We start from the raw sequence: 25,318 nt of genomic DNA on the forward strand, positions 1-25,318 counted from the left end.
AAGACCACTCCATGATTCAACATTCCTTGTTATCGCACACCTAATTTTATATAAAATTTTAGGAGGGAACTGATGAGAAAATTTAAACAAGCTAAACTTACAAAAGCATAAATATCTAAAACGGTAACTACTGTTGTCATGTTATTTTGGAATATTAACACCTTATTTTCTGTTTGATCTGGGCGGACGTACAACTGTAAAAAACCCTCTCATGGAAAGAAACAAACAATATTCCTTCAAAACTAGGGTCTAAAAATAAGAAATCCTCTAAAAATAGATCTCTTATGTAAGCGCTGATCAAATGCGCTACAATCAAGAATCCCTGCAGCATTCAAAGCCATGAACACTAATTCCTGCTCTTTCTTAAACATCCTCCATTCTTACTCCTGTGGATATTATCCTGATTATCTGTTCTCGAAAGAAGAAGAAGAAAAGGCAAAAAGAAAATAAACAGAAGCATATATTTCTAAAATGAATTCATCTCAGAAACCAAGTTTTGTGCTCCCTCATAGAACCCCCAATGTAAGAGATCTCTATGAGATTGGCAAGAAGCTGGGCCAGGGTCAGTTTGGCACCACCTATATGTGCACTGACAAGTCTGACAATGCCGAGTATGCATGCAAATCAATCCCCAAGAGGAAGCTTATATGTAGGGAGGATTATGAGGACGTCTGGCGGGAGATCCAAATAATGCACCACCTCTCTGAGCATCCCTATGTTGTACGCATCAAAGGTCAAACAAACATTGCTAGTGACTTCTTTTTATCATTTCATGGTGGCTGCTATTTAACTAGGATTGAAACAATTGCAACAGAATTTCATGCACGTTTTTTATGATAGCCTTATCCGATAACAAACATTCCTGGTAGATATAATTCAAATGAAAGAATTTTCAAGTCAGAAAAATAACTAGCAAACCTTTTCTAGAAATAACTGTATTAGTTCAGGCAATTTCGGCATTTCTCACATTAATTAACCCTTTCTCAGATGGTTAGGTGCAATGCAAGGTGATCATAAGAATGTGCCTATAGTAGACCAACTTGCGAATTCTAAACAAGGTTGTCTTTCCTACCCAACCAGACCGATCTGTGACTGCATGTCGGGTCAAATCACACTGAAATAACCCCAGCAGATCCTGGCATGTGCACCGTAATTTGTTCTATGAAATTGGCAAGTAATACATTGCAGCATTACATATCATTACAAAATTTTATAAGGTACCATGCTTTAATTATTCCGATCCAACCTGTCCTAATCTCATCAGACCCACTTAATTACAGTGGCTGCTTTGACCAGTTTGTGTCCACACACAATATATTTTAAAAAAAAAAAATTGAATCTCAGGAAATTAGCCGCACTACATAAACAGTGAAAGCTGGTAAGTAGGGGGAATAGGAACCTTATCAGCCAAGTACTTCTGCAATCCCAAATGGATGATGAATGTTTAGAAAAAGATTTTTTTTGGTTGTGGTTCCGTGCAGGTGCATACGAGGACAATTTGTGTGTACACTTAGTGATGGAGCTGTGTTCGGGAGGGGAGCTGTTTGACAGGATAATACAAAAGGGCCACTACAGTGAGAGGGCAGCAGCACAGCTGATAAAGACAATAGTAGGCGTAGTGGAGGCGTGTCACTCCCTCGGTGTCATGCACAGGGACCTCAAGCCTGAGAATTTCCTCTTTGCGAGCACTGCTGAGGATACCCCTCTCAAGGCCACTGACTTTGGCCTCTCCATCTTCTATAAGCCCGGCACCAAGTTCTCTGACCTCGTTGGTAGCCCCTACTATGTTGCCCCTGAAGTACTTCTCAAGTGCTATGGCCCTGAGTCTGACATTTGGAGTGCCGGCGTCATCCTATACATCCTACTCTGTGGAGTTCCCCCTTTCTGGGAAGGTATGCTTGTTAATTTTATCTTCCTAGATCTAACGCCTAGCATTTTTCCCATTTGCAAATAACTGTTGTTAAGGTAGATTAGTGAAATAAAACTACATTAATTAAAAATGAACAACTTTGCCCCCAAATACAATTGACTTTTCTCTTGTAAGCTCCAGTTGAACCCAATATCAAGTGAAAGGATCCAATTGAACTTGACTTTTACACAAACTACTTCTGTAAGAAATTAAAGGTGGCCTGTCACTTTTTTTTGTTTTCCTAAATGACATTACAACTCTTGTTTGCCGATTAGCTAGGCTGTATTTTAACTTTCTAAAACTAAAGGAAAATTTCTAGAAACACCAGCTTAGTTGAAATCTATCTAACTCACAACCCAGCAAACCTCTTGCATTAAAGCTCTTTCCTTTTTATTTTTATTTTTTCCCCCTCACATTCTCTGAAATTCAGAAACTGAGGCGGGTATATTCAAGGAAATCCTAAAAGGAAAGTTAGACTTTCAGTCTGACCCATGGCCAAAGATCTCCGAAAGTGCCAAAGATCTAGTATGCAAAATGTTACAGAGGGACCCAACTACCCGGTTGAAGGCACATGAGGTCCTTTGTAAGTATTTCAAAGGCTATAATGATCCGTCCCAAATCCCCTTGCCAATAATAAAAACAACAATAAAAAAAGGCATGTACAAAGCTGACTGGCACAGTGTTTCAAATTGGGCAGCTCATCCGTGGATTAATGATGATAATGTGGCTCCTGATAGGCCCCTCGGTCCAGCTGTTTTGTCACGTCTGAAGCAATTCTCTGCTATGAACAAGCTTAAGAAGATGGCACTGAGGGTACTTAAAGCTTGTTTCTTTATTCTATTTTGTATTTCCATTTTCCTTGCATTTATACTACTTATATAGAGATGGTGATGGATCAGGTTGGTTTAGATTTAGGTATGGTCGGTACCTTCCTATCATATACCTATTAAGAAAAAGAATTTAGTGTAAACTAGATTCCACCTAATAATATATTTTTTTTTTGTAAAAGAACTAAAATAATACATGGGTGTAGTCTTGATTTTAAGCTACTCAATTTCAAAAATAAAATCTCAAGTATGAAATGTACTGTTTGATCTGACCGGATTGGCCATCAGGTCAATAAACATTAACCAGGACCTGGCATTACCTATGAAGTCAAGCTCATACGGACCAGATTTAGTCAGAATTGTCTTCTACAGTCTTAGTAGTTAATTATTGAGAAAATTGCACATAAACTAAGCTGCAGAGTTTTCATATCCTTGGTTGCTGAAGTTTCAAAGTGTCCATTTTAATCCCTCAAAAAGTTTTGATTATCCCATTCTGGTCTCTATTAACATTAATAGATATACAATGAATAATCTTTTACTGAAAGATGATTTGCCCAAGCGCATGCAAAGTTGAGGCTTATTTTAATATAAAAAATGAACGTTGATGCCAGGGTCGAAAATGCTTGAAAACATAACATCTATGGTCTAATCCGCAATCTTTTGGAATTGTTGTAGCCAAAGTAAACTGATAATGCTCGTGTACTGCTTATGCAAATTTAATCTGGACTTAAGCTGGCATTGAAAGATTGTATTTTGAACTTCAACATTAGTTACTACCTTTTTGCAGGTAATAGCTGAAAGCCTGTCTGAAGAGGAGATTGGGGGTCTAAAAGAGATGTTTAAAATGATCGATACAGACAACAGCGGCACCATCACGTTGGACGAGCTTAAGGATGGTTTAAGACGGGTTGGATCTGAACTAATGGATCATGAAATTCAGGCACTTATGGAAGCTGTAAGTATACAATGACAAATGTGTAATTGGCAAAATGAGAATATCAACCCCTCCCTCCCCCCTTACCCCAAAATTTTTAAAATCAGAAATAAAACCTCTCTTCCCCCTCATTTATAAACATAAAAAAAAACTAAATCGAAATGTAGTTTTCATGTTTCCTAGGGTTTGAATTTTTTTTACCATTATTATGTTTTTATGGGGGTATTATATGGTTGAACTTGATTATTTTGAGATTTTTAGGGAAAACATGAAACTATCTCCCATAAATGGGTCATAGTACTCACTCAGCTCACCCAACAAACCCAACTCACCTTATTACTGGGATGCATTTAAAATTATGCTGTGTAAAGTCAACAATCCATTTATGTTAAGTAAATTTATATTGCGAGTTCATCAGTCAATGCTTGGCCTATTTCCCTGATATGGACTAAACCCTGACAATATTCTGTTAGAGTATTGGGGTACTGAGCATACATAAGAATTAGCTTTTGTAATGGACCTTTACAGGCAGACATTGATAAGAACGGCACCATTGAATACGGCGAATTCTTGGCTGCAACACTACACATGAATAAGCTGGAGAGGGAGGAAAACTTGCTGTCAGCATTCTCCTTTTTTGACAAGGATGGAAGTGGGTTTATAAGCATCGATGAGCTGGCTCAGGCCTGCCGGCAATTTGGTCTTGATGATGTCCACCTTGAAGATATAATCAGAGATGTTGATCAGAACAATGTTATATACATTCCCCCCCCCCCCTTCTCTTTCTTATCTTAAAAATATAAATGTTAAGAGTAACATAAAAACAGTTGAATCAAACTGGGTTCACTGATGAACAGGAGTGGAGCCAGACTTTCAAACTATAGGAGTCAAACGTGAATGGGAGTCGAGCATATAAAATTTTTCAACTATAAATGGGGATCAATTTCACACTATCTATAATATTAACCTTCCAATTCTTAACCCATCACATACAACTTTATTTTCAACAATCGCTACCAAATATAAGAATATGTGACTTTATTGGATAACTTCAATTGCATAATTGCAGGATGGAGAGATAGATTATAGTGAGTTTGCAGCAATGATGAGAAAGGGCAATAGTGGGCTAGGAATGAGGACAATGAAAGGCAACTTGACCATCAATCTTGGTGATGCCCTTGTTGCTGGAACACAGTAGTTTCTTATGCCAGATGCCCCAAACACCCTACCCCCCCCCCAAAAAAAAAAAAAAAGATGAAGAGAGGAGAGATAATATTTTTGTTGCGAGGTTTTTGTTAGAGTTTTATTCAAATTGGGACTGTTGAATGATCAAACGGCACTAACTCAGTACCCTTTCTCTGTTTGTAAAGCTTTTGTTCTCAAGTTTTATGACAGATTAGGGTTGAAAGTCTTCTTTAAGATGCTACCTTGTATCCATTTTGTGATAGGATACATATATATGTGTGTGCTCCGCTACATTAATGATTACCAATTATATGAATAATTGGAGAATTATTGCGATTTTAGTATGCTTTTTTTTTAAAAAAAAAAAAAATGATATGTGAAGCCATTAGACATTCAAAGTTTGTTCTATAAATGATTCAGGTCTCTTGACTTGCCAAATCTTGATCAATTGCTGCTGGGACATGCCAAACTACCCTGCCTGCCTTCATTGTCTACTGAGTCGATCACCAATGAACTTTGAACTATCTCACTAAACATTTCTACCCAATCAAGTCCTTCATTGTGCAACTAACTACCAAAAGGCCATTAAAAAAAAACACCAAATATGAGACCACAATCCGTGTAATATGTAGTAAAATAAATTACTTGAGTAACTATCAAATCTATACAGAAAGTTGAAAAAGAAAAATAATATGCTAACTTTTTTTAAGTTCCTTCTCTTGTGATATGGATGCTTTCTCAAATAAGAACTCGCTCAACTTTTCTCTAAGAAATGGCGATAGTTTCTCAGAGTTTGTCAGGAACTCCATTGAATGCACCAACCCTCTCTTGACCAGAGCATTAAATGCATCCAAAACCCCCTTAGCAATAAACCCCTTCCTCTGCACATCATAGTTATCAACCAACAGAAACAAGAAGTCCAGCAAGCAGTGTGTTATTTCCATGTACTGGGGCACTGAACTCACCATCAAGAGCATAGCTGGTTCAATATCCATTACGTTATCGACCGCTTCATTAAAGAACAACCAATCATAGAACAGAGCTAGCTTTCCATTAGCTTCAAAATAGTTCCTCTTAAAACTCTTCAGGAGCCATCCGATTACAGCCCATCTTGAGATAACGCCTGATTGAATGGACTTCTCTGAAGGATGGTGACACTGGCAGACAAACCGAATCACATCAATTATGACTGTCTCATAACCTGGCAAGCTTAGGTACTTCTTTACAAACCAGGCCTGGTACCTTTGCTGTTTACCCCATTTTACATGAGTGAGGAGAAACCTTAGTTGGGCCTCCATTTCTTGGTTAATTCTGAGCAAAAAGTAATGTTTTGGCGTCTTAATTCGATAAATATCACATAAATCAGAGAAACCCATCACACCAAACTTGTGGGGCTCAGAGATTAAATCTTTCCATAATTCCTTAAACTCAGGTATGACAAACAAGTCTTGTAGAAGTCTAATGAGATCCCTTCCGATCCCCAGGCACAAATGAAAGCAATTTCTCAAAACCCTAATGCAAAAGCGAATCTCCAACCTCTTCAATTCATCTAATTGGGGGTCACTGACAAGCCTAAAGTGATCAGCCAATAACCTGAGATAAACAAACAGCGCACTAGTGAGAACCAACGGTTCATCCAACAACCAGTCCCAATTGTCAGATAAAATCTTAGCAACCTCAGCACAGAGCCAGAGATTGGACTTGGTGAAATCTCCACCGTTGATCCGCCTCAGTAGAGAAATCACCAGCGAGTCCACCTTAAAGGCAGAAACTTTGATCAACTGTGGACAGAGAAACAAAAGCTGAGTTTTAGGCACGGGCAGCAGCTTCGGGTAGCAACTGTCAGTGAGGTTAACGAGGGTCGCGGTGAAGAGATCATAGCCGTCTGTGACGGACGCATGGAGATTCTTGAGGTGGATCTTGGCGCGGTCGGGTTGGGTGAGGAGAGAAAAGGCCAGCGCTCGAGTCAGAAGCGCGTAATCTGAGGGAGAAGGGATGGTTAAGGGGAAAGGTGGCTTGAGTTGAGACTGGAGGAGGAGATAGGCTTCGGTTAGAGAGAGGTCAAGCTGGTCTTTTGCTTCGTACGGGTTGTAATGGAGGAGGAGGTTTGGGTAAGCTGTCATGGCGGAAATGAGTTCTCGCTGCGCCCGCTTTGAGACTTGAGAGGAGGGTTTTTAAGAAACGCTATGGTGCTGTGAATCCGTATCCTCTCTATTACTACAGAGGAACTGTTCCGTAGAGTTACTAGATCTGAACCGTTCCTTTCGAGTTGGCACGAATCTCAAAGCCAAAAATACTGCCCCTATTGCAACCCGAATCTCAAAGCGGTTGAGATTTAATCTCAAACCGTAAAGTGAGGGTGATCCTCTGTAGTAATAGAGAGGATACAGATTCGGGTTGGATAATAATATGTACGACCCGATCCGATAAAGATGGTCTCCAATTGGGTTAAGATTACGATCGATTGGCGGGCCTGGGCTAGAAACCTGATAATATCAAATGAAACATTGTTCCCGGCATTTCCGAGCTTAATTTATTTAAATCTCCTCCTTTTTGAAAGAACAAAAATATAATATTTGATAAAAAAAATAAGGTTAAATTCCGTCAAGCCCAATAATTGGGTGGGTTAGATTAATGACAAGGACTCAACTATAAACATACATGGCACTAATCTCAAAGCGACTGAGAGTAAATCTCAAACCGTAAACAGACCTAGACACATGACATGAGGGTAGACTACGAACAGTTCCATTGTTCTTTTGTTTGGTAATTTGACGCAAAGGCGCAAAGCGGTTTGATATGAAATGGGTTTGAGACTTTGAGGTTTAGGCAGACAAAAAAAGAAGGCCCATAAAGGGAAAATTAGAAATGGAGGTAGCACATTTTGTTGGGCTTCGACTATGCACGAAGCACGAATTTCATAATTTTTACACGGGCCTGTTCGGCGCTAGTTAAATTTTTACACGTGAAGAAAAAAAAAAGAAAAAGAACAACCAGTCCAATGTAAACACTAAAAATCAGTTCAAAACTTTTACAATCTATTCATATTTTAATTCCAATAAAGCCCGCCGAACAGGCTCTAAATGTCGAGTTATGGACCCTCGATACTGTTTTGCTAGGACAAAATAAATTTACCGTATATTGTAGGATCGAAAAAAAATATAGCCTGAAATGTAAAGTTGAACAGAAAAAAGATATTTAAAGAACTGCGAAAGCCCCAAAATTTTTATTAATAGAAAATATATTAAATAAATATCGAGATTAGAGAATATTTTTGCGTTTTATCGAGATATAGCCAAACCGTTATGGTTTATCACGGCCTCTGGCCGTTATGGCTTATCACGGCCAGAGTTAGCACTTAATTAACAAGATTAACCATTCTAACTGAACCATATAAAAAATCAGAAAAAAAAACCCTATCCGCGATAGATTGGAGCGGCCAGAGGAAAAAAAAAAAATCTCTGTCCGTGATGAACAGTAACGGCCATGCGCGAAAATAAATAAAAAATCTTTTTTTTTTCTTTCTTTCTGCCTCTGGCCGTGATAGATAGTAACGGCCAGGGTTTTTTTTTCGGTTTTTTTTTTTGCGCAGTTCAGTTAGAATGGATGATGATTAATTAAGTGTTAATGTTGGCCATGATAAGCCATAATGGCCAGAGACCGTGATAAACCATAACGGTTTTCCTATATCTCCATAAAACGCAAAAGCGTTCTCTAATCTCGATATTTATTTAATATATTTTCTATTAATAAAAATTTCGGACGAAAGCCTGAGTAATATTTGTGGTTCATTTTATAACCCAAATTATTACGTATGACGTCCCAACCTGACAATTTATCGCTTATACTCGACCCAAATAGCATGTCAAGTAAATTGTAACCATTTTCTTGGAAATTACATAAACAAGTTTTAAAATCACCAAATTTCTGCATTTCTGCCCACAAGAAATAAATTAATCAAGAGACAAACTTGAGGTTTACCTGAAACTAAAACATAGAGACATGCAATCACCGCTATGTTCACAAGTGAAATTTCTCTGCCACAAAAATTTATTTATCAGTAGAAAATAAAATAAAAATGATAAAACCTCAAATATTGCGAAGGAAAATGTCGTGTGGCACACGACGCTGTAACACACTAACTCTCAGCCAAGGCCTAATTTGAGATAAAATATAATTTGACCATTTTTGTGAACCAAAATTTAAAAAAGGAAATTAAATTAAAACACGGTAAACAAAGAAAGCGCAGGAAAATTGCACATGGAGAAAAAAGACAAATGAGAGAGTAGCAAAGAGGATTGAAGCAATCAGGACTTGAAGAAGAAAGCTCAATCTCCACCATTCAAATGTAAACGTTAACCTACGCCTCACATCTCATATCCCCTCTCTCCCTCACATATACAAAAAAGCCTAAATATAAACATTTCTACTATAATTCTCATTCATTCTCTGATAGTGAGGAGAGAAATTAAAGAGATAAAGAATAGTAGCAATGGCATCTGCCACTCTCCTCAAGTCTTCTTTCCTTCCCAAGAAGACCGAATGGTTCGGGGCCCGCCCGGCAGCCAACCGGCCGGTGGCGGTTTCTGTGACTGTGCGTGCAAGCGCCTATGCTGACGAGCTCGTCAAGACAGCTGTAAGTTCATATATCTAACTCCGTGATTTTAGTGACAACTACTAAATTAGGATTGTATAAAAAAATTCATATATACTGTATAACCATCTTTTTGTAAAGCAATTTGGCAGGTTTTGCACCAGTACCAAAGTGATCCTTACTGAATTAGGATTGTGTAACCAAACTAGAAAACATTTAAGTTTGGATATTCTTCAGCCACACACTGATATTTTATGCCTTATCCTCCATTAATCCAATAAAAATCACAAAGAAAAAAAAATGCATTGCGTCTCATCTGATATGGGACCAAGTTAACCGATTATTTGCCCATTTATAGCTAGGTACTGCACCCGGTATTACTAGAAAAGAAAATTAAAAGGATAAAGGAATGAATTTGCACGTTCACTTCCTTCTAAGTTCATAATTGTAATTAATTGGTAATAAGTATTCTTAATAAAAAGCATTATATATATTCTCATTTAACATAAATACCTATTCTTTAAAAGATCCTGAATTAGGTATCATTGTCCATCAACTACCAAGTGAGACAAACATATAGCAGTTCTCAATATCATGATCTACTTCTTAAACACGGTTATAGTCAAAACCTTTGTGCAATGCATCAATGCTAAGACATTTGTTCCTTCCAGAAAACAATTGCCTCACCAGGAAAAGGTATCATGGCCATGGACGAGTCAAATGCCACATGCGGCAAGAGGCTTGCCTCAATCGGCCTGGAGAACACCGAAGCCAACCGTCAGGCATACAGAACTCTCCTTGTATCTGCCCCTGGCCTCGGCCAGTACGTCTCGGGTGCCATCCTCTTTGAGGAGACCCTCTACCAGTCTACCACAGAGGGAAAGAAGATGGTTGATGTCCTTGTTGAGCAAAACATCGTGCCTGGCATCAAAGTTGACAAGGTATGAAATGTTATTCCCACAAATGAAGAAATAAAAGCAAAAATGAATAGAACAAGAATACTGTTCATTCAAATTATTTCCGACCTGGAAATCTAGTTAATCCTTGCACTTGCTGTTAGTAATTTAAACGAGCCTTACCAATAAGAGAATTTAGCCAAGTGTTAGTGAACATTAATAAAATTTCCCCTGTTGGTGAAGCAGGAGCAAACATACAAAGTTTAATTTTTTTAATTTTTTATTAATTCTATTTTTTTTTTTTGAAGGGTCTTGTGCCTCTTGCAGGGTCAAACGACGAGTCATGGTGCCAAGGTCTAGATGGCCTCGCATCACGCTGCGCCGCCTACTACCAACAAGGGGCCCGCTTTGCTAAATGGTGATATATTTGCTTGAATTACTGGAAAAATATTGTTTGCTTGTTCGATTTAAAAATGTGACTAAAATAAGTCTGATTTCTTCTATCTTTTTATTTCTGATAGGCGCACAGTCGTCAGTATTCCTAATGGCCCCTCTGCCCTTGCCGTGAAGGAAGCTTCTTGGGGCCTTGCTCGTTATGCTGCCATTGCCCAAGTAATCATGACCTCTTATCCTAACTAATTTGCATATTATCTCATTAACATCATTTAATTCTCACAGCGACACCTTTTTTTTCTATTTTGTCAAGGAAAATGGATTGGTGCCAATAGTAGAACCAGAGATCCTGCTAGATGGAGAGCACGGAATTGACAGGACATTTGAGGTGGCACAGAAGGTGTGGGCCGAGGTGTTCTTCTACATGGCAGAGAACAATGTGACGTATGAAGGAATCCTGCTGAAGCCAAGCATGGTAACCCCTGGCGCTGAGTGCAAGGAGCGGGCCTCCCCCGAACAAGTTGCCTCTTACACCCTCAAGCTCCTCCACAGAAGAATCCCCCCTGCCGTTCCCGGCATCATGGTCTGAACTCTCTCCTTCTGTCGTGTATCTTTGTCATACCTGTTTGTTTGGCATCAAAACTTGGTTCAGCCTGGCACTAGTCCAAAAACGGTGATCAGACCCAACAAAAGCCGAATTGCTTGTTATTAGTGATATGAATTCATGAATTAGGGAATGACAGACAGATAGGACCAATAGCGATAACTCACAGTCGTTTGTTATGTTAATACATTTCATGTTCTACATTTAACCTTTTAACTTTTCTTTGCCATCTCTGTGAACAGTTCCTTTCTGGAGGCCAGTCTGAGGTGGAGGCAACCTTCAACTTGAATGCGATGAACCAGAGCCCGAACCCATGGCACGTGTCGTTCTCCTATGCCAGAGCACTCCAAAACACATGCTTGAAGACATGGGGTGGCCGGCCCGAGAACGTGAAGGCCGCCCAAGATGCACTCCTCACCAGAGCCAGCGCCAACTCCCTTGCACAGCTCGGCAAGTACACTGGTGAGGGTGAGTCTGCTGAGTCCAAGGAGGGCATGTATGTCAAGAACTACAGCTACTAAGACGTGAAAACCCTATTATACTATAGAAACTTTGAAGCACTTAACAGTGCTGCTTGCACTATTTAAGAAATTGGTAATTGGTGGTTGGCGTATTGCATAATTTCTGTTGCAACTTGGACTACTGGTAGTTTAGATTTTTATTAATGTACTGTCGTTGATCACTTCCCAATCATAAGCAGTGTTTTTTTTGCTATTTAATAATCGTTTCTTTCAGGCATAAAAATAAATGTCAAATGTGATTCTTGTTCTTGCTCCCAAAGAAACTACCCAGTAATTGCACTGTTCAATATGTAGTACACTTCAACAACAAAAAATTCGCCAGAACATGAAATTTTACAAAACAAGAGGCTAGAAAATGAAAAAAAGAAAAGAAAAATAAAGCTATAATTAATATAGCTATTATTCTTCAACACTACTTATTCCCCTCAGAAAACAAATAGTAACATTAACAGCAATCAGTTCAGGTTAAATTCACCACTGGCATGTACTTGTTTTACTGTCTTGTCATACACATCTTCCTCATCTTCCTCGTCCTCGTCCTCTTCCTCTTCCTCTTCCTCTTCCACTTCTTCTTCCTCTTGCTTTTTCTCTTTCTTGCTTTGTGATCCCTCTTGGGTTACCCACCCGAAGCCTGCTACTGTGGTTGAAGATGGAGGTGGGTTTCGGGCCTCATTCACAATCCGCATTATCTCCTCTTCTGTTTGCAGTGAATATGTCGGTGCAGTGTTATCCCTTTTGTAGTACACAGCTTGTGCTGCCTCAGTTAGTTCCCGTGGTAGGTTTTTCAAGAACCATGGGTGGTTCCTTATTTCCCGAATTGTGATTCTCTGGTTGTTAAATTCAAATTTGGAAGGCATTAGTCTTACATCATGAATTAAACTTCTATGAAAATACACTTCGAATATTCTATAGATACCAATGAGAATGGGTCATCTGCAGATAATTTTTCAGTCAACAAAAGGGCATGTAAATGAAGTTGTAGATAATGAATGATAGTTTAGATCAGAAAGCAACAAAGACCCCAATGTTGCTGAACTGAGACCATCCAGTACCAAACTAATCACATCACTGGAAAAATGGCAGATGCATAGGGAGTCTGTATCCTCTGAGATATCTCAAATTTTCAGTTTATCTAAAGTCGGCCCAAATTTTTTTCGGTGTCTATTCCGAATGCAGGGGCCAGTATTATTATGCTTTGAGAGCATGCAGAAAGGATTTGAACAGTCCAGATTTTTCACATATCAACTCAAAGTTTGAAATATCTCAGGGGATGCGAATTCGATGCATAGGTGCACCCAGGATTCATATAATGTGCCTAAGGATGAGATGTGATGATTTTGGGTCTGGAAATAAATAAAAAAAAAAACAAACTTTTCAAGTACCTATTGGTAAATTCTTCCATTGTAACAAAAAAATTACCCGGGCTGAATTGGCAACAAATATACGGGCCAGAAGTTGCCGGCAGTCTTGAGATACATGAACATAATCTGGTATCTTGTACTGCACCGACATTATTCTCTGCAAATAAAAACATTAAACTGGAGTTAAAATGGATATATTACATACACCTTTTTTCTACCATATGAAGTGCCAGTTGTTAATATATATTCCCATACTTTGTTTGGACTGTCAAAATCATAGCATGATTAAATTCAAACAAACTTATTTAGGGTTTTCGCACTTCTGGGTATGTAGAGTCAATCAGCAGATTGACAACAATTTGACCTAAAATTAAGAACTAAACAACACAAAAAAAGAGTAGAGAACGGCTTACCCCTATGGTCTTTCTAAAATTTTTAGGATCATCGGGGTCTTCAAAGGGATAAGCACCGACCAGCATCACATACAGTGTTACTCCACATGACCATACATCAGCCAGCTGCATATTTTTTTCACAGACATCAATTAGTTAATTTAATTGTGAAAATTTTTCTGACTGAGAATTATGTTTTATCAAATTAAATTTTAAATGAGGCAGCAAATTAGAGGTGTTCATCTAGCATGAAAGAACAAGGACCATATTCTTATATTGTTTTTAGCTAAATCAAAATTATTGATTAGTAGAAGCAGACAAAAATGTTACAGATCAAATTGCAAAAAACAGACAAAAGAGTAATTAATATAAGTTATAAAGAAGACAAAAGAAAGTAATAATCAGACTGCAAAAGCAGAGACCTTAAATCCCAGTTTTGTTTCTAATTACTAGCATCATTAATTAAATCCCAGCGTGAAATCCAATAATGATATAGATGCATTTTTTTTTTCAAATCAGTCCACTTGTGCAGGCTCTGCTTAGAAACAAGAATCCTCCTACCAATCAGGTTCTTTGTTTTTTCAGCCCTTATGATCTAGTGATCCTTGTGACAGATCACTGCACTTGGACCCCACAACCACTGACACTTAGTCACCTATTATGCAATGAACTGCTAAGCAATCAGGATTCTACAACCACCACAAGAGATCATCCATATCCGACCAAAAATGAGTATTAGTGACGTGGAAATCAGCAAAATTTCCTATCAGCGCACTTACGCAAGGGACCCGCACCCTGGACCAATTAGGTACTTGCTCTCCGTTCCAAAAGGACCAGGATCGGTCCTCACAAAGGAGAATACGTATCCAGTTAACAACAAACTGGAGAAGAATAAGTACTATCATTCTCCCTTTCTCCATCTTCCAACGACAACCCCACTGGGCCACTGGTGTTCAGATGAGGTCATTGCCTCTCTTTTTTTGAGGGAAAGCCCGTAGGCGAGGTTGCCTCATAGACTCTGAGTCAGAGGGTGAAACCAAGTTACAATGGGGCCTACATTTTGGGGGCCTTTTTTTTCCCTAGAACTGGTCCAGTCAAATCAAGCCGGATCTGGGTCCATAAGTCCATTGCAGAGTGAGTTCGATGTAAGAATAACGAAATGAGAAGTCAAACCTTGCCATCGTACTCGCGGCGAGAGAGAACTTCTGGAGCAATGTATGCGGGCGTCCCCACCGTCGATTTAGGCCTCGAGTGGAGAAGCGATGACTACAGTTAATCAAATCCAATTTTTTTAATTACCCCCTTGAAAATAATATTTGACTAGATCTGTTCAAATTTATTATATTGATTTGAGAAATGACCTTCGAGTAGCCAAAATCGCAGATCTTGAGGCGCGGTGCAGGGCTCCCGTCCAAAAGCGTGTTCTCCAGCTTCAAATCTCGGTGGCAAATTTGCTACAAATGTTTTATATTACATAAAAAAAAAAATAGAACAATTTTTAATATTTATAAAGATGGGGTTTTTATTACCAAGAAATGGCAGTAGCTGACACCGCATATCAATTGCTGGAAGAAGTATCTCGCCTAATTTCCACAATCACAACAAAGAAGATGATTACTTTGGAGTTTGGATTAAAAGAATAAGTCTCAACAATTGACGATCCATAGAAGTTCCAAATTACCTCATCTTCACTAAATCGACCAGCGTTACAGATACGATCGAAGAGCTCACCACCAGCCGCATACTCCATTACAATTGCAAGGTGAGTTGGTGTGAGCACGACCTAAATATCGTAATCAAATATGAAAGATTTTTTTTTTTTTAATTCGCCACAAAAGAGACATGTTAAATTACAAATCACTGATGCAAAATGAAAATAATAAAAAAAAAAGGTTCCAACTTGAGACCTCTTTGAACCGGATTATATTAGGATGCCTGAGCGACCTATGGTTGATAATTTCCCTCGCTACATTCTCATCGATCTGCATCAAAGAAACAGCAGAGATCAAATAGAAGACCTCAATTGGCAAACAAACAGTCAGATTGGAGTCAATAGATCGACAACCTTTTGGCCTCGTGGGATGTACTTCATGGCGACCAGCTCCTTCGTTTCTTTATTTCTCATCAAACGAGCGACCCCAAAATTTCCGGCGCCCAAGTCTTTTAACAGTTCGTATTTCTCCATATTTGAATTGATCGAGAAGCTGAATTCGAAATCGGAAGCTGAAACCGCTGAATTGAAAGTTAAAATAGAAGCGTGGAGGATATAAATAAATAGTATGAGCTATGAGTGGAGCTTTTATCGTTCTCGTATTAAGGTTCCAACAGAGAGGAAGGAACCAACCATGCTTCTTTATTGAAGCGCAGCATCAGTATGTATGCATTAATTATTGTATTTAGTACAATTTCAACACTTTTATATTACACCCTCAGAAATCTCGGAATTAGATCAACTAAGTTAAAGTAAGAGCAAAAAAGCCCTCCAGTGTATGAAAATATGCGTGGAGTCCTTGCTTTATTTCAGTATTTGCTGGAGATTCTCACTCGTGGAATGTTATGACTTGTAACAAATCCACATTATTTTCGTTCTCATGTAGTTGTACCGTGGATATTTTGAGTTCCTAATAGCATATATATTTTGTTTTGAAATTTTCAACTATCGTATCATAAATGAGTCCGGTTAGTATAACATCGGTGTCATATGACACTAACTTTAAAATCAATTAAATATACTTCAAACGATTAATCCAAACTGTTCAAATCGATTTACTTTATGAGTAATGCGTTTACATACAAATTTTTTATATTTTTGAGTTATTTTAGTATCAAATCAAGCGGTAAAAATGTTAGAAAATGAATGTATTAAAATTAACTTAAAAATTCACACATTTGACCTGATGTTATACTATCCACACTCATCATAAATGCTTCATCTAGGAAATATTTACTTATTAGCTAATCTATTCAATAAATCAGTGTTATAAAATAAAAATAAAAAGATTTTACATTCTAAGAAAACTTGCTATATTATCTCAGTATTGATTCCAAAATAAAACGTTGTCATGATAAATTACATATAAATAAAAAGTTATGAGCGGGAGACTATTACATATGTGAAGACCGAAGGACCATTTTGCATATTGAATTACAAGAGTAAACTGTTCAAAAAGAAAAAAACGTGAGGCAGATAAAGAATTTCGTAGGATATTAATATATGATAAATGTCTTTGTCATCACTCTATCAGGATCAATATTGCTATGAAAACAGACAAGAAAGCGTCACTTTTTCAAGCTTAGCAATTAGGGGTGTAAACGGATCGGATATTACCCGGTTTCGTCCGGATCTGAATCCGAATCAGAAAAATTATCTAAATTATTTGATCTGTATTTGTATCCGTATCAGAGACTATCCGTATCCATATCAAAAAAAATATAACGGATAAGAATACAATAAGACTTTTAACTATTCGTATCCGACCGTTTATACTTTTAAACCACAACAAATATGCTATATGTTCTTAAATTGATCTATTAAATTGCATATTGTATCAATAGTTTATTAAATTATATATAAATATATATTTTGATAAACAATATAATATAATTAATGACTAATATTTTAATAATATAATAGATATTTTGTAACTAACAAATTAATTATGAAAAATATATCCATATCCGTAACATTTAATATCCGATCAGTATCTGTATCCGAAAAATTATAACAAATACAGTAAGACTACTATCGAATCCGTATCCGACAGTTTACACCCCTATTAGCAATGCATTCGAGCTTGCAACTTGCAAGGATTTTGTAAGGATGCCTTGAGTCTCTGACAATGGGGTCAGGCGTGCGAATAACTTAATAAAAGGGGAAATGATGATAGTTCTGTTAGTCCCTCCAAATGATTATGTGCAGCAGCCATTTTGTTTTTAATAACCAACTACGTATAATCAACGAGTCACGGTGTTCTTATCAAGTTTTCATCTGAAAAGATAATTGGTCGCAAACATTTTATGTTGAAACGGAAAATTAGAAAATACTTAAAATTTCCTTTCAATACATTTGCTCGCTTTTTTCTATCTAATTGTTGTATAATTATATTTTAATTTTCAGTTAATACTTTTTATATGTTAGAAAATTAGTGAACACTTGCATTTGGAAATATCAAAATGAATTGTATTTCAATAACATAAATACAACTGAAACATAATTTTATGAATTGGATCCCTAGAGGCAATTCCACTGCATGCGAGGAATTCAGATGATGCACGTATGACACTGTGAATTTGGAGGATCAGAAGACTAAATTTAGTATTAACTAGAGCCTTACAAATTCTTAGCTCTATCATAAGAGAACGAAGCACATTTGATGGGCTTTAGCGATCCGCTTTAAGAACCGTGTACACAAAAATTGACAAGAGCGTGCATGAATAATAAAACAGAGCACACAAATCTTAAAACGGATCGAACGATCTTACAACTCATTGAACTTAAAGTAGATCTGATGCCCATTGGACCTACTCCGCAGTTCTATCAGAATCCCAATGTTTTCTTAATATTAACTGGAGTCTTACATTAAAATGTACTAGTTATAGCCTTTATTTCTTTCATTACTTTATTTAATTTCTACTTAATTTTATTTACCTTGTAATAAGTTATTTTGAACATTGTAACAAAAAAGACACTTCTCGTGTCAATAATTAATGGAACTTAAGAGCCTGACCCTCATTAATGTGGTGCGTTTGGATGAAACAAATAATAGCTCGGAATAACAACTATTCCTGAGTTCAAAATAGCAACTAACTCGACATTTCTAAGGAATAGCGGAATAGCAGCTAACCTGAGCTATTCCTTTATTGAGAATAGTGTTTTTTTCACTCCAAACGTGTTGTGTTGAGAATAGCTCACCAGGAATAACAGCTATTCCTGAATTAGCGTTATTCCTGTGTCACCCAAACGCACTAGGGTCTTACAAATTGTTAGCTCTATCATAATTCATAAGCCTCATTGTGTGACATCTAGGGCTGCAAACGAATCAAGCCAAATCAAACTTATCCTAGTTTGAGTTTGAATAAGATTTGAACTGAATTGGTTTGATTAATTTGTTTCATAACGAACTTCAATTAAACGTGTTAATTGCGATTTTTTTTTCGAATCGAAGTAAATTGAATCACGAATTACATGCTTTTTTGGTAGCCCTACCGCCCTTATTTATTTTTTAAAAATCGGATAGCTTAAACTAAGCATTGGATTGGATCTTATCTAATCATATCAGGTACCTATTTGTACCTATTTGAAATGAAACATTGATTTTGCACTGAGTCACTGGCGTTGCTCTAATTTGAACGGCATATGTTAATTTGAGATTTGAACCTAAATAGTCCGCGAACCAATTTCGAACGAACTATACACAGTTTGAGTTTGAGTTTGAATAAGATTTGAACCGAATTGGTTTGATTTGTTTCAGAACAAACTTCAATCGAATGAGTTGATTGCGAACTTTTTTTCGAATCGAAGTCAATCGAATCACAAATTACGAGCTTTTTTAGCAGCCCTAGTGACATCTATATTTTGATGTTGTGTTGTTTTGGTGGTGCTTTAGAATGTTTGATGTTGAATTGGGGATGTATTTTTTGATGCAAGCAGTAGAAGACTAGTAATTTAGACTGAAGTAATAAATATAGTAGTATGTAAGTGAACAGTTTCATGATAATGAAACGGAATTCTAACTTTCCTTTTTAACAAAATAAAAAATTAGTAAACACTCATTTTTAGTAACTTAATAGCCTTTGCTGTTTTCATTTCTCTTTTGACCAATCGATCGATTCGTTAAAAATTCATATATCATTTTACCCCTAGCCGTTGCTCATCAAATGTATTTGATGCCTAATAGTCTAACTAGTAATTGTGTCCGTGCACAGCAACGGGAGCAGCAAATTATGTAGTAGAAATTATTAAGCTCCTTAATAAGGAGGAGAGATAATTTAAATCAAATTTGTAGTGAAAAATAGTTAAATACTATATTTATCTACAAAATAATACATGTGAACTCTAGTGTAATGGTAAGAATTTTGGCACCAATAAAATCCAACTGGGTTCGAATCTCACCTTCAGCAGAAAAAAAGAAAAAGGGTGCGCGGTGCACAGGCTCGGTCCGCAGATGCCGTGCGTGGTTCAGAGGCGTGTTCCACGGGTGCGGCGCGCAGTCTACGGGCACTGGGATCATATGCGGCGCGACCAGTGCATACTTAAGTATTGAAATTCATAATTTGGAAAATTCATCTATGTGCGATCTGAAAATTCAACGGTTGAGCATCATTTCGAAAAAAAAACAGTAAATCAGGACCCTTGCAGGATCTAGACATTAACCTCCTTAATAAGAAGGAGAGATATATGTTTTTTTGTTACATTATAAATAGAGGTTGAATGAAAGATCTAGTAACAAGATCCAATTGATTCCCCAAATTCATCCTTCAATATTATGACAATATAATCCGGTCAATATTAAAAGGAGTTAGTATTAGAGGTGAACATTGGGGGACCTAAAATATTTCTTTACAAAATGATGTGTCTAACAAAGCTACACAAAATCAATTTTTTTATTTCTAATAAGATGTTGAAGGCCAAATTATATAACCGTCTAATATACATAAATAATTTATCATCTGAATTTCTCTCAAATATGCGACTTTTCATAAAAAAAAAAAAAGTCTTGTCCTTTTATCATTGGATCAAATACTAAATCTCAACACATGTGAACAATAATAAAAAGCTGATAATTTAAATTTAAGAAAAAGTCGTTAGCTCATTCTATTTTTATCCCTTTATTAATTTCTGGTCTCCCAAACGTATTCTCACACTCCTTAAGGCCCTGTTCGGCTGCACAGTGGGAATGGGAATAGAAACGGAAATAGAAAAAATTTGAATTAAAATTTACTGTTCACGTGGGAGAAAAAGTATTTTCGGAATTACATCTGAACAGGCCCTAAAGAAAATTGTACGTACTTTCATCACATGAACATTATTTTTTGCCGTTCCTTCAACTGTTTTCTCCTAATTTTTCAGGCCATTCCCATCATGGAGTTGTGTAAGTGCCGCGTGGAAAGAAAGTGAAGAGCTTTTGTGTTGAATTGAAGCCTTTTCTCATTGATGCAACAAGTACATACATCAATTTTTATTAGAGGGATAAGCACGTGAGACATGGAGGCGTTGAATCAGGTTCAGCCGTTCAGGTATGATACCGAGGGCCGAGGCCACATGCCCACCGACTCGGATGGTATCACAATCACATGCTATCTCGGGATTTTCTCCGTGTGGATCTTCTAGGGCCATTGAGATTGCTGTACAGTGTGGCGGGTGATCTGATTATTTTTGTTTTATTTAGCATAATATTTTAGAAAATAGTATGTACACATCAAAGTTAGAAAATTCTCCCTGGCTCAAGGATGAAAAATAATTTAAATTTGGAAGAACACCTTGACCAATTAATGCTTAGTTGAAAATTAATTTAGTTGACTTGATTTTGCAACAGGAAAAAGGTGGACAAAATCATGTCACTTAGCTACAGATTTAACAACAATTAATCATAAGAAGGCAAAACCGTTATTCCTTGTAAATATTGGAATAGCTGCTATTCGGAAGTGTGAAATGACAAAATTATTTCTCGGATTTTCGCCAACACAGTTCTGAAATGACAAAATTGACACTATTTTATATTATCTTCACGTTGTGACAATTCGTTTAAGATCCCACTATGGTGCCAAAAAAAATGCAAAATTTAATCTGCAAGCACATTTTAATATATCCATTATGTTGAACGGTTTGAGTCGACTGTTTGGACTTTAAAAATATAGGGTGTAATCCGGTGTCACCAAAAAATGGTGTAATTGGATCCCTCCTCATATATGTATGTATGTATGTATGTATGTATGTATATATGTCTATATGTAAGTATGTATGTATATCTCACTTATGTTGTCACTGAAGATTTAACTTAAATCAATACTCCATAAAATTAAGATGTTCAGTTTTAAATATCTAATTAAAGAACCACAAGTGTAATTATTAGCAGAAAAATAATATTCTCCAATTGTAGTTGTTGTGGATAAAATTTGTATCTAATTTTTTTTTTTGTTTGGGTAAGTTCTTAGGTGCATTAAAATATCAGAGGAAATTACAAGTTTGTTCCAATGTAAATACACAAAGATAGCATTCTATACACTGAATTACATGTAAAATCTCTCACTTGTTAAAAATTAATGAGAAAATAGCAGCAACTGTGTTGTCGTTTCTCAGTAATAAATCCCACTTGTGGTTCTATCTATCAGATAGTGGTTGCCCTGGAGGAATCTAAGAATCTTCTTTCAGATCCGAAACAAGTTCGCTGGAGATTTGTTTGACTTTAACATATGTACTAATTGTTCTTCTGATGATGATAAAAGTGTTGATCGAAATCTTTCAATGAATATCTTATATTTTTATGATCGAAGAAAGGCAGTTGACCAAAAACTTTGATTATAGATTTGCCCAATATATACGGTAGTAATTCCTTGGGATTTTAGTTTCCTATTTGACCTGCATGTGCATTATTTTGGACATAAATAAAGAGGCAAAAGAATGATGATTGGTTTGGTTGAAGAAAATCCAGTGCCAAAAAAATTGCACAGATTGAACTCTAAAAAGATCAACATAGAACACACCTGTTTGAAATGATTGTCTAATAATTAAATTAATTAACACGAAGCCAGATCAATTGTTACAAGTTACGATGAATGACAGCCAAGGACTTGATGTTCACGTTACATTCTGCAAAGAAAAGTAAACTTCAAGTACCTAAGAAAAATTAAAGATTATTTTCTTTACGTGAACTTATTGTTAGAGTACAGTTCTTTTTTAGATTTGTACATGAAAACAACTTTTATCGAGATTCGTGCAGTTAAAAAATGAAAGGTTTGATTTGAAATAACAGCTAGGGACCTGAAATTCCTTAATTTGGATCACATTAGCATTGTAGTATGCAGGAGAATTTTGTCCTAACTATGACAGAGACAAAGCATCCGAAATTTTTATTAATAGGAAATAAAATAAATAAATATCTTTTTGAGATATAGGGAAAACGCGATGATTAATCACGGCCTCTGGCCGTTATGGTTTATCACGGACAGGATTAGCGATGTTAATCACCGTACTTATTAATTAACTAAAAAATAAAAAATAAAAAAAATAATCCTGGCCGTGATTGATAATCACGGACAGAAATTGCCTATGAAGTAACATCATTTGCCTATAGTTTGCTTGGCCGTGATTGATAGTCACGGACATAATTTTTTTTTTTTTTTTTTTTTTTTTTTTTTTAAGTTAATATGTGTGATTAGCATCGCTAATCCTGTCCGTGATAAACCATAACGGCCAGAGGCCGTGATTAATCATCGCGTTTTCCCTGTATCTCGAAAAAATCCAAAAGCGTTCTTCAATTTGAATATTTATTTATTATATTTCCTATTAATAAAAATTTCGGGACAAAGCATTGTTAAGAAAAAAATATAGCAATTAATGTTATGGCTTATGGGGAGGTGTGCTAGGCTTTTAAAGGGTCAACACTTATTTTCTGGGTGTAGTCGGTGACAAAAGCAAATAAATTCAATGAAGTTGAATCCAATGAGAGTCAAAGCAATTAAGGTGATTAATTAGATTCGACGAGTCAGAAATAAATCCAACCCAGCCACTAATTTAAAACTAGGATCCATGGCTTCCGTCCATTTATTAAATATTTTCTAAATATTGTGCATCGTTAATAATTTTTAAATGTTGTGCATCGTTAATAAAATTTAATATGCGTTATAATGTGTGTGGTGAAAAGTTAGCTTTTAATTAAAAATGAATAATTTGTAAAATAATTATTTAATATATTTTCTAAATATTGTGCATCGTTAATAAAATTTAAATGTGTTATAATGTGTGTGGTGAAAAGTTAGCTTTTAATTAAATAAATATTTTTCATATATTTCTAATAACAAAAAAATGTACAAAATAGGCTATATAAACAAGAAACTTGTTAATTAAGTTATGACTAAAAGATAGGCGGATCTACTCTCAATGAATTAATTGGAGTTAAAAAAGTTGTACTTTGACAAGATTTTGCTATATAATTTAGAATAAATGCTATACATACTATAGAATTGACTCCCATACTTTTTTTGAAATTTTATATCATTGACTCTAATATGAAATTTTTGAAGTTTAATTCTCATAACTCACAAGTTTGTCTCACTTAAATTATGTATTAAGAAGAAGAGAGAAATCAGAAAATAAACTCCTCTTTGTCCGTAGGTCCCGTAGATGGAGTAATATTTCATTATGTTGTGCATGATATTGATAATATTTCATCGTGTTGCGTATGTCACTCAAAATGAAAATTTTCTAGTGTGTCCATACAATCTTTTCAAATAGCTATTTTTGAATATAATTTAAATATAATTCAGGTATCTTGTGAGTATGGTTCGGAGCACGTCGGTGGCGATAAGTTCACTTCAAGTCTGGTAGCAAATTCCAATAAATAAGTTAGCGTCACAGCACTGACAGCAGATTTCATACAACGACACGGAAAATGCGTCCACGTGGGGTGGCTTCTTAATTCTTATTATGTCCACGAGTCCAACTGTCATTTTATCACAATGAATAGTTGTGGAAAGGAGAGGCGACTCGGAGTTGACCCGTTGCAACGCATGTAAAACCCGTGACGCTAAATGACATCTGGACATCGTTACAGAAAATATTACTAAAGTTGGCGCTTTAAGACTCGTGTAGTATCAAAGAAGGACGCCATCCGTGTCGTACATACGGATACGGGGCCGCGAATTGAGGACCAAGGAGTGGAGGAGGTGCGTTGAATTGGCTAATTTTTCCCTCAAAAAAATATTTGGCTAATTCTAAATCATAGCATCTGAACTCTGAAGTTTATTACTAGAGGAGTTCGTATTTGCTACGTAATTAAAATTAAAAAGTAAATATGTTATGTGATTTTGTCGGTCTGATTCGGATCGAATGCTCTTGACGATATCATTTTTTAAGGAGAGTTCATACGAAATTCTTTATGAGCTGTCGAAATCATTATTTTTTAATTTATAAAAAGAGAACTCCCCCATTTCTTCCAATTTAAACTGTGTATCGTTGGAACGGAGGCTTTTATAATATATTTCTCATATTTCTTACCTTCGAAATGAAATGTCAAAGTTCTGCGACCACATATGTAGTGTTAAACCTCATCAAAATTGTAAAATGTTGAGAATCAGTTTTTAATCTAGTGAGAAAGGTAATATTCTCTGTGTGAATGATTGCTGGACCGACATTCAGATATAAAATTTTCTTATAAATATTAAAGAGTTAGATGGATTGACCTCTAATCTTTACTAAATTTTTTTTTATAAGATATTTATTATATTAAATGTGACAACCATCTAACTATCACGCTAGACCTCATTAAAATTGTAAATGCTATCTATTACTTTTTATATTAAATTTGATATAATTTTCAAAACCAATTAACCATCTATCAGTTGATTTGATAAATGTGAAGTTATTTTGTATGGCCTTTAACTGGCAAGTAAACTGTAGTCACAAGTCACAACCCTCTAAATTAGATTATTTTGTATATTGGGGGAAGGCTACCGGGCCCCAGTGATCAGAACTAAACTGACCG

The 25,318-nt window shown here is 36.2% G+C and overlaps 4 protein-coding genes and 1 long non-coding RNA gene across 7 annotated transcripts; 2 read left to right on the forward strand and 3 right to left on the reverse strand.

Moving 5' to 3' along the window:
• Window positions 1-439: 439 nt before the first annotated feature.
• Window positions 440-5,412, forward strand: LOC144545771 (calcium-dependent protein kinase 24-like). Of its 3 annotated transcripts, XM_078294350.1 has the most exons (8): window positions 440-733; window positions 1,482-1,892; window positions 2,340-2,492; window positions 2,607-2,722; window positions 3,524-3,691; window positions 4,199-4,423; window positions 4,740-4,864; window positions 5,276-5,412. In XM_078294350.1, exons 1-8 carry the CDS (start codon window positions 472-474, stop codon window positions 5,373-5,375), a joined length of 1,560 nt encoding a protein of 519 aa, XP_078150476.1. In that variant the 5' UTR covers window positions 440-471; the 3' UTR covers window positions 5,376-5,412. The 3 variants fall into 3 exon arrangements, with proteins under 3 accessions (XP_078150476.1, XP_078150461.1, XP_078150468.1); XM_078294335.1 differs by having other exon boundaries at window positions 2,340-2,722; XM_078294342.1 differs by lacking the exon at window positions 5,276-5,412 and having other exon boundaries at window positions 2,340-2,722; window positions 4,740-5,183.
• Window positions 5,413-5,460: 48 nt separating this feature from the next.
• Window positions 5,461-7,032, reverse strand: EMB2739 (embryo defective 2739). The gene has a single exon (XM_078294361.1). The coding sequence runs from the start codon at window positions 6,976-6,978 to the stop codon at window positions 5,551-5,553; it is 1,428 nt and encodes a 475-aa protein (XP_078150487.1). The 5' UTR covers window positions 6,979-7,032; the 3' UTR covers window positions 5,461-5,550.
• Window positions 7,033-9,091: 2,059 nt separating this feature from the next.
• On the forward strand, window positions 9,092-12,061 carry LOC144545872 (fructose-bisphosphate aldolase, chloroplastic). The gene is made up of 6 exons (XM_078294442.1): window positions 9,092-9,491; window positions 10,121-10,390; window positions 10,654-10,763; window positions 10,867-10,957; window positions 11,052-11,321; window positions 11,585-12,061. The coding sequence occupies exons 1-6, from the start codon at window positions 9,348-9,350 to the stop codon at window positions 11,861-11,863; spliced, it is 1,164 nt and encodes a 387-aa protein (XP_078150568.1). The 5' UTR covers window positions 9,092-9,347; the 3' UTR covers window positions 11,864-12,061.
• Window positions 12,062-12,082: 21 nt separating this feature from the next.
• LOC144545880 (serine/threonine-protein kinase SAPK7) lies at window positions 12,083-15,955 on the reverse strand. The gene is made up of 9 exons (XM_078294455.1): window positions 15,682-15,955; window positions 15,524-15,598; window positions 15,298-15,399; window positions 15,146-15,199; window positions 14,978-15,070; window positions 14,790-14,882; window positions 13,638-13,742; window positions 13,283-13,381; window positions 12,083-12,690 (listed from the first exon to the last, which is right to left on the reverse strand). Exons 1-9 carry the CDS (start codon window positions 15,799-15,801, stop codon window positions 12,319-12,321), a joined length of 1,113 nt encoding a protein of 370 aa, XP_078150581.1. The 5' UTR covers window positions 15,802-15,955; the 3' UTR covers window positions 12,083-12,318.
• LOC144545887 (uncharacterized) lies at window positions 13,955-14,364 on the reverse strand. The gene is made up of 2 exons (XR_013508619.1): window positions 14,252-14,364; window positions 13,955-14,151 (listed from the first exon to the last, which is right to left on the reverse strand). It is a non-coding gene; the product is annotated as an uncharacterized LOC144545887 (long non-coding RNA).
• Window positions 15,956-25,318: the final 9,363 nt, after the last annotated feature.

The sequence above is a fragment of the Carex rostrata genome, chromosome 2, assembly GCF_964058835.1.
Source record: "Carex rostrata chromosome 2, lpCarRost1.2, whole genome shotgun sequence".
Classification (NCBI taxonomy): Eukaryota; Viridiplantae; Streptophyta; class Magnoliopsida; order Poales; family Cyperaceae; genus Carex; species Carex rostrata.